Genomic DNA, 8,061 nt, shown 5'->3' with positions numbered 1-8,061 from the left:
TGACAGAGCCAAAGAGCAGAACTAAAGGAGCTGCCACAGCGTGAAATAGACAGCAACCTGAGGGCTCGCCCCAGGGCCAGACTTACCCTCCTTCCCTTGAAAGTCTTCCCAGGGACCACCCCACTTGGTATGAAAAGAAGAAGCTGTCCTGGGCCTGTGCAAATGTGTCTCACATCCCTTCCTTTTCCAATAACAGCTCCTTGGTGACCGACCCATCACCACCACAGCCACGCCTGCAGCTGCTGCCATTTCTGCTGCCTCTAAGATGTGCCCTGGAAACTGGCTCTGGGCCTCCATGACTTTTATGGCTCGCTTCTCCCGGAGTAGCTCAAGATCTCCTGTTCGCGCTCGAGGGGCTCTAGAGGAGATGCCAACTGTTCAACATCCCTTCCTCAATGTCTTTGAACTGGAGAGGCTCCTCTACACAGGCAAGACAGCCTGTAACCATGCTGATGAGGTCTGGCCAGGCCTCTACCTTGGAGACCAGTACGTACCTGACAGACTGAGACTACAGCAGAGAGAGAGAGAGAGAGTGTGACTCTATGTGACTCTGTCTCTGTGTGACTCTGTGTGTGTGTGAGTGACTGTGTGTATATGAGAGAGAGAAGGTGAAAAGTGTCAGAGAGACATGGAGTTGTTCACTGGGTAGAAGGGGCATTTGAGCCAAGAATAAAGGCTGGAGGTCTGGAGGGACTCGGAAAGGATTATTAATATATCTAACTCTTAAATGGAAAGGTTCTGTTTAAGTAGTAAATAACATCATCAGGTTAGCAAATATGTTTTGAGTGTCAATGCTATGCATCAGGCACAATCAGTGTGTTCTCTGACCTTTCATCTATTTTGTGGTTCTAAAAACACAAGAAATGGAGACCCAGAGTCCGTGAACTGTAGGGGTTCTTAAAATCACATGAAATAGCAGTACAAAAAAAGATTCCACAAAGTCAAGCTGTAGAAAGGAAAGCATCCAGAGCAGAATCATCCCTGCTTGCCTTTCTCAAGGGCTTTATAGTAGACAAGAGACTTATCACATGCATTTTCTCCCTTAATCTTTACTTCAGCCTTGTGAGGTAAGTAAAACTATCCCCAGGTTTCCGATCAAGAAACTGAAGCTCAAAAAAGTTGTGACTGGCCCAAGGTCACACCATTTATAAATAGCAGAGCTAGGGCATGGAGGTTCAAGTTCAATTCTTTCTACTCCAGGAGTTTGCTCTGAGATAGGACTATATTGCCTGAGGGATGTCTGCTACCAAGTTTAGGATTGTAAACCAGACACCTGGAGGATATATCATAAAACAGGGTAAATGTGAGACACAGGATAACTGATAAAATAAATCTGCAAGGCTTCTGTGTGTCAATGAGAGAATAATGGGATGAAGGAACCTGTCTGTTATGGGAGTAAATGTTAAAGCATATAATCTGAAGGTTAACAGTGAAATCAAGAGTAAGCTGGTCCAACGACTCACCAGATGTTCATATCCCCTCTGCAGTAGTCATTCCTGAATGCTGATCTCTCCTCTGTTTCTAAAGAGCTTTGTAACTGGACAAGCACTCTCTCCAAGGCAGTCCAAGTTGTCTTCAGAGACATTTCCCTGACAGAGCACATATCTCTACATGACACTGAAGTCTTATTGCCTAGCATGTCAATCCTTTGATCTTAGCCTGCAGACCAAGTAAAATTCCACTCTGTCAAAGCATTTTTCAAGATTTTATTACGGCTATTGCTCACCCCAGGAGCCCTGCTAGTGTCATGCATAATGTATCAGGCTATCAACCAAAGGTTGGTGGCTTGAAAGCCCCAGCTGCTCCTCAGAAGAAAGATGGGCAGTCTCTTCTTGAAGAGATTCACTGCCTCAAGGACCTGAAGGAGGCTCACTGTGAGCCGGAATTGACTCAAAGACAGTGAGTTGGTTTGTTATTGCTCATCCTGTCTCCTCCTTCTCTTCAATGAATAAAAATCCCAAACACTCTCAACCATTTGTCACAGCCCAAGACTCCAGGCCATTGTCCATCTGGGTTCCTCCATTCTGAGTCATTGTTATTGTTGCTCACTGCTGACCTGTGTCCTGCAACTGTGTGTACAGCAGAACTCAGCACTGCGTGGTGGCAAATATGTTTGAAGCCCGTTGTTACAAACAGTCTGTCAATCATCTTACTGAAGGTTTCCCCCTTTTCTACTGGCTCTCTCTTTTACCAAGAATGATCTGGAGACGGTCTCTTCTGATAACATGTCCAAAGTATGTGAGAGGAAGCTTCACTGCCCTTGCAGACTGTACATTTGCTACACTCACTGTGTCAGTCTATCTCGTAGGGTGGCATCCTCTCTAACACTGACGCTCCTCCTTGCCATGATGTCCTAATGCCCTTCTCCAAGGCCTGGCCCCTCCTAACAATATGCCCAAAGTATGTGAGATGAAGTGTCACCATACTTGTTACCATACTCCAAAGAGCACTCTGGTTTCATTTTCTGCAACACAATTCAAATATACTCATTCTCCTCCAATCTTCCTTATTCATTGTCCAGCTTCCACATGCAAGTGCAATGATTGGGTTAGCTGTCAAGTCTTCCAAGTAACAACCATGCTCCTTCACACATTAAAGAGGTTCTCTGCAGCATATTTGCTCACTGCAGAATGTCATTTGATTTCGTAACTGCTGCTTCCACAAGTGTTGATTGTGAATCCAATTAGAATCTTAAACAACTTCAGTTGGTTTTATTCCCTCCATTTTTCATGATGTTACATTCTAGTCCGGTTGTGCAGTCCATACTGAAAGCTATAGACTTTAAGCTTCATCAGTGTTTCAAATCTTCTTTGTTTTCTGCAAACAAGGTTGTGTAATCTGCGTATCACAAATTGTTAATGAGTCTCCCTCCCGTCTAGGTTCTCAGATCACTCAGCATAGAGATGGAGTTGTTGTTTGTTGTTGTTAAGTGCCGTGGAGTCGCAGGCGACTCATAGTGACCCTATGAAGGAGAGTCCTTGATGCTTGGGTGCCTTTCATCCTCTCTCCAGGTTCATAGGGTTTCCAGAGGCAAGGCATTATGGAAGTGGATGCCACTCCTCCTTCCAAGCTAGAGATGGAGTACTTACAGTAAAAGAACCTAACATTCACACACACCTTCCCTGAGGTTAAGCCATGCAGTATTTCTTTGCACTGCTAGGACAGCTGCTTCTGGGTCTGTGTACAGGTTTCACAAGAGCACAATTAAGGTTCTGGAATCCCCATACTTTGCAATGCTATCTATAATTTGTTATTATCTACATAAGTCATTAGCCATCAGTAAAGGCCGACAGCCAAGGATATTATCTAGGGAGTTGGCAAAGTGTAAACAAGGGATTCTTATGCCACCCGCACCTCTCTCACCTCTGCTCAATTGCAGGGATATAGCTAACAACCGCCGGGAGCTTCGCCGCCTGGGCATCACCCACATCCTCAACGCCTCACACAGCAAATGGCGAGGCACACCTGAGGCCTACGAGGGGCTGGGCATCCGCTACCTGGGGGTGGAGGCCCACGACTCGCCAGCCTTCGACATGAGCATCCACTTCCAGACGGCGGCCGACTTCATCCATCGGGCCCTAAGCCAGCCAGGAGGTAGGGGGAAAGTAAGGAAGAAAGAGACAGTAGACATCGAGTTAGGGGGCAAGGCCAAGGTTTCAAATATGGAGCGAGATTTTCATAACCAGGAAAAATGCTTCGTATGTAATGTCAGTAGAAGAAAAGATGCCATCCTGTTTCTGTTGTGTTCTCTCACTAGTGAACTATTCCGTTCTCAGTTGCTTCACTTCTTATCTTTTATTCCTCTTTTTAACCAATAAGCAAAAAGAAAACAACGAATTCAAAATTTTCAGAGTAGCAAGTTATTTTTGGTGATAATATTACAGGTGATTTTATTAATAAGTTCTTTTTTTCTACTTTTCATAGTCTTATATTTTTAGGCCGCTCTAGTGGCCTAGTGATAGGAGAGAAAGACCCTCCGCCAGGTGGGTTGACACAGTCTCTGAAGCAATGGGCTTGAGGGCGTCAGAGATCGTAAAGATGGCACAGAACAGGACAGGGTCCTGATCTGTTGATCACAGGGTCGCTGTGAGTCATGCTCGATTCGATGGCAGAACAGTGACCTAGTGAGTAAGAAGTGGTTCTGCCAACCCAAAGGCAGGTGGTTCAAATTCATCAGGTGCTCTGTAGGAGAAAGGTGGGCAATCACAGACCCTCTCCTCTCATGCCATTTTCAGCCTCTGAAAACTCACTGGAGAATCAGCTGTGGGCCAGTTCTGACTCTATGGCAAATAACAACACAATTTCCAGTTTTTATCTTAAGCATGTCTTGCTTTAGTGATCAGGAAAAATAGAAATTTTTGGATAAACACCATTGTTGTTGTTGTTGTTGTTGTTGTTGTTGTTACTTACTGTGGAGTCACCTGCAACTCATAGGATCTTAAGAACAATAGCCCTGGCCCTGCCCTATCCTGAGCTAATCTCCTTGTCTCTGACACACCTGTCAATCCATCTCATCCAGGGTCTTCCTCTCCTCCACTGACTATCCATCCTTAATACCCTCAAAATAAATGGTTATAAGAAACAGCTGGGTAGAAAAATGAGAGAGACTGGGAAAGGACTAGGTTAGACTCAGGAGTAATTTATGTTGCTTCACTCGTCAACTGCCCACTGAGTCCAGATGGTGTACAAAGTTCTATTTCACAATAGTACTGTCGCTCCACCTTTGAACCCCTTTCCGGTTCCCCATCACATTCTGCCTAAAACTGTCCCCAGTTACCTCTGACCTGTCTCCAGGCACCTCCACTAACCTTTCCCTTCCTCACCTGTGCAGGGAGCCCTCTCCTTCACCTACTCCAGCCCACCCCAGACACCCTCACCACTGCCTTGTGTCTGTCCCCACAGGGAAGATCCTGGTGCACTGCGCTGTAGGAGTGAGCCGCTCCGCCACCCTGGTGCTGGCCTACCTCATGCTGTATCACCACTTCACCCTCGTGGAGGCCATCAAGAAAGTCAAGGACCATCGAGGCATCATCCCCAACCGGGGCTTCCTGAGGCAGCTCCTGGCCCTGGACCGCAGGCTGCGGCAGGGTCCGGAGGCATAAGGAGTCCTGTGGGTCCCTGGCTCCCAGCTGGAGAGAGGAGGCCCAGGTGGCAAGAAGCAGGTGGTCCTGTGCCCCAGGCTGTCCTGTGGACAGGAGAGTGAGAGGTTGAAACTAGGCCTCAGGCCATGTTCTTCCTTGCTGGAAGGAGATGGGAAGGGAAACTGGCCAGTGTGTTAGGGGCTTACGAAGGGGTTGACCAGGAAGGAAGCAATTCATCTTTAGGTGGGAGACAGATGGTTCAAGAATTCAAATACCCTTGGAGTCTAGCCAGGGTACACCCAGAAATTCACAGCCTCTTCCCCTCTTTGTGTCCAAGTGTTTCCCTCTCTCAATTATAGAAACAGAAGGGCCATCTCTGTTCTGACCTGGCAGCAGGGATGCCGCAAACATGAATGTGATTTTGCAGAGTCACACAGAGACAGTAGCACAGAGACAGATGGTGAAAAGATGGTGTTAAAAGCTGTGAAACCAGAGGGAGAAACCCACACACAGCCTTGCTACTTCAAGCAAGGGACGGATAAGTGTGGGAGGGTTGGCGATGTGCCTTTGGGTACTGCTAGTGGCCAAAAATTACAGAGGTACATGGATAGGAAGTGTAATCACTCGCTTACTGGATCCAGGTGCCTCGAGGAAAAATAAAAATGGTGAACAAGAATAGAGCCTCTTGACGTCTTTAACAATTTGAAAGAGTCTACACTTCTGTCCTGGGAACACCAGTCTTGCTGAGGATGGCAACCATTCCTGACTCCCTCTAATAGGTATTAAGCTTCCATCCACTTTTTGGCCCCACCCATGCTTACAGAGGTGATGCTATTTTTAAATGTCTTCCGGTCAGCAACTACTCATAGCAACCCCATTTAAAACTGAACAAAACCCTGCCCTATCCTGTGCCATCCCCACAACCTGGACTGTGCTTAATTAAGCACATTGTTGCAGTCATTGTGTCAATTCTTTTTGTTGGAGGTCTTCCTCTCTTCTGCTGATCCTCAACTTTACCAAGCATAATGTCTTTCTCCAGGAAATGACTTCTTTGAACGGTACGTCCAAGGTATGTGAAACGAAGTCTCACCATTCTTCTTTTCTTGGGAACACTCCTGAGGCACATCAGATCCCCACTCCCACGGCGGCCAACTAATCCTTGGAATGTTATTTCTATACATGCCCACACAGGGGCAGCAGAGGACAGAAAAACGCCAGGTTTGCTTGTTCCTCAAATGCCCACCTTCCACCTCCCAATCTAAAAATAGTCTCTGTTCATAAACTTAGATGTGGAAGTATAACATTATTTTAGAAGTTGCTGTTATGTGCCATTGAGTCGCCTGTGACATATAGCGGCCCCATGTACAGCAGCTCTGAATTCTTCCCTGTCCTGAGCCAGTCTCACTAATTCCAACACAACTACCCCCACATTGCCCCAGTTTCTGTATCAATCCATCTCCTTGAGGGTCTTCCTCTCCTGTGCTGTCCCTCCATTCTTCCAAGTATGATGTCCTTCTCCAAGGACCGGTCCCTCCTGGCCACATGCCCTGAGTGTGTGAGATGGAGCTTCAAAATCCTAGCCTCCAAGAGAAACTTGGTTTCGCCCTCTCCAAGGTAGATTTATTTGTTTTCTTAGAAGTCCATGGCATCTTCAGTTCTCTTCTCCAACATCACAACTCAAAGGCATCAATTCTTCTGTCATCCTTTGTCATTGTCCAGCTCTCGGATGCATAGCAAGTAATTGCAAAGACCATGGCCTGGATCAGGCACACCTTAGTCTACAGACTGACATTGTTGCTTCTCGTAGTCTGGAGAGATCCTTGACAACAGATTTTCCCAGTGAACTTCATCTTATTTTAGAAGACTCAATCTTATTTCTATATCAAGCCTCCATTATAGTAAAATAGAAGAATATTGTTGTTAGGTGCAAGTAAACTAACTAAGGAGCACCAAGCTGTATCTCTTAATAGATGGATTGGTTTGTTCAATTCAAAGGTTATCAGTTATTCAATCTTCCTTAATTCCTTATTGTCCACCTTTCATATGAAACAATTGAAAATACCACGACATGGGCCAGGCCCACAGAATTATTAGTCTTCAATCTTACATTCCATTCAGGGGTTTGTTTGCCCTGGTTGCAAGGTACACAGGGTTAGGGCAGGAGACACAGTATCTTCACATTGTGTGACACCAACCACCTGAGTCCTGCTGTCCCAGCCTAACACTTCATCTGGAAGTCCACATTTTTTATGTGCCGAGTTCCCTCACCAGCCTTGCCAATACTGGCTTCTTCTCACTGTGGCAACCAGAACCAGCCTCAACGTCCTAAGCTAGACCTAGAGTGTAACTCTCTTCTATTGCTTCAAGTCAGAACCCACTTATAATTGACCTTCCAGCAGGTTTTTTGGAGGCTGTAATTCTCTTGGGAGGAGAGAACTCATTTCCCCCCAAGGAGCTGTTGGTGGATTTGAACCACCAGAGAAGTGCTGCCTTTGGGTTAGTGGCTCAAGTCCCTACAGACTAGGTCACCAGACCTCCCTCCAAGATGGGAGGCCACAATATTGTTAGCTAAGATCTTGAATTTTGTTTCTCCTTGAAAGACAAATTTATCTAAGGAGCAGGGTGAGATATTCATTACAAATATTAGTCTAAATAAAATTCATTGATTCCTTGTAAAACCACTGGTGACAAACATTAATAATAAGGTGAAGTAAAAATACCCTTTGGGACTTTCAATCATAAAAAAAGATATATAATTATATATCTCTACTATATGGGAGGGAAAGACTTCATTTTTCTTTCCCAAAGAAATAAAATGGAGAAAGCCTTTAAAAGAATTATGTATATATAATGAACCCCGAAAAAGCTCAGATTCTTAGACGGACCAGCTGTAGGTGTAATACGAATTGTCATCTCCTTTGTTCTAGTCTAAAATGTATGTCATCTGCATACATGAAACCACTGAGAGTCAGAATCAATT

The 8,061-nt window shown here is 45.5% G+C and overlaps 1 protein-coding gene across 1 annotated transcript; it reads left to right on the top strand.

Moving 5' to 3' along the window:
- The first annotated feature begins 265 nt into the window (after nt 1-265).
- Nucleotides 266-5,102, top strand: DUSP26 (dual specificity phosphatase 26 (putative)). The gene is made up of 3 exons (XM_006901573.1): nt 266-486; nt 3,380-3,594; nt 4,903-5,102. Exons 1-3 carry the CDS (start codon nt 266-268, stop codon nt 5,100-5,102), a joined length of 636 nt encoding a protein of 211 aa, XP_006901635.1.
- The last annotated feature ends 2,959 nt before the right edge of the window (nt 5,103-8,061 follow it).

The sequence above is a fragment of the Elephantulus edwardii genome, unplaced genomic scaffold, assembly GCF_000299155.1.
Source record: "Elephantulus edwardii isolate Elephantulus edwardi_28Jun2011 unplaced genomic scaffold, EleEdw1.0 scaffold00334, whole genome shotgun sequence".
Taxonomy (NCBI): Eukaryota; Metazoa; Chordata; class Mammalia; order Macroscelidea; family Macroscelididae; genus Elephantulus; species Elephantulus edwardii.
The sequence above is the reverse complement of the archived record's forward strand: the minus strand, read 5'-3'. Positions and strand labels throughout refer to the sequence as shown.

What these genes read in the sequence shown, in the direction of transcription:
- DUSP26 (XM_006901573.1), top strand. Translation starts at nt 266, where the DNA reads ATGTGCCCTGGAAACTGGCTCTGGGCCTCCATGACTTTTATGGCTCGC. An exon ending in GGCCTCTACCTTGGAGACCA is followed by an intron (nt 487 to 3,379) that starts GTACGTACCTGA and finishes GCTCAATTGCAG; the next exon opens with GGATATAGCTAACAACCGCC. An exon ending in GGCCCTAAGCCAGCCAGGAG is followed by an intron (nt 3,595 to 4,902) that starts GTAGGGGGAAAG and finishes CTGTCCCCACAG; the next exon opens with GGAAGATCCTGGTGCACTGC.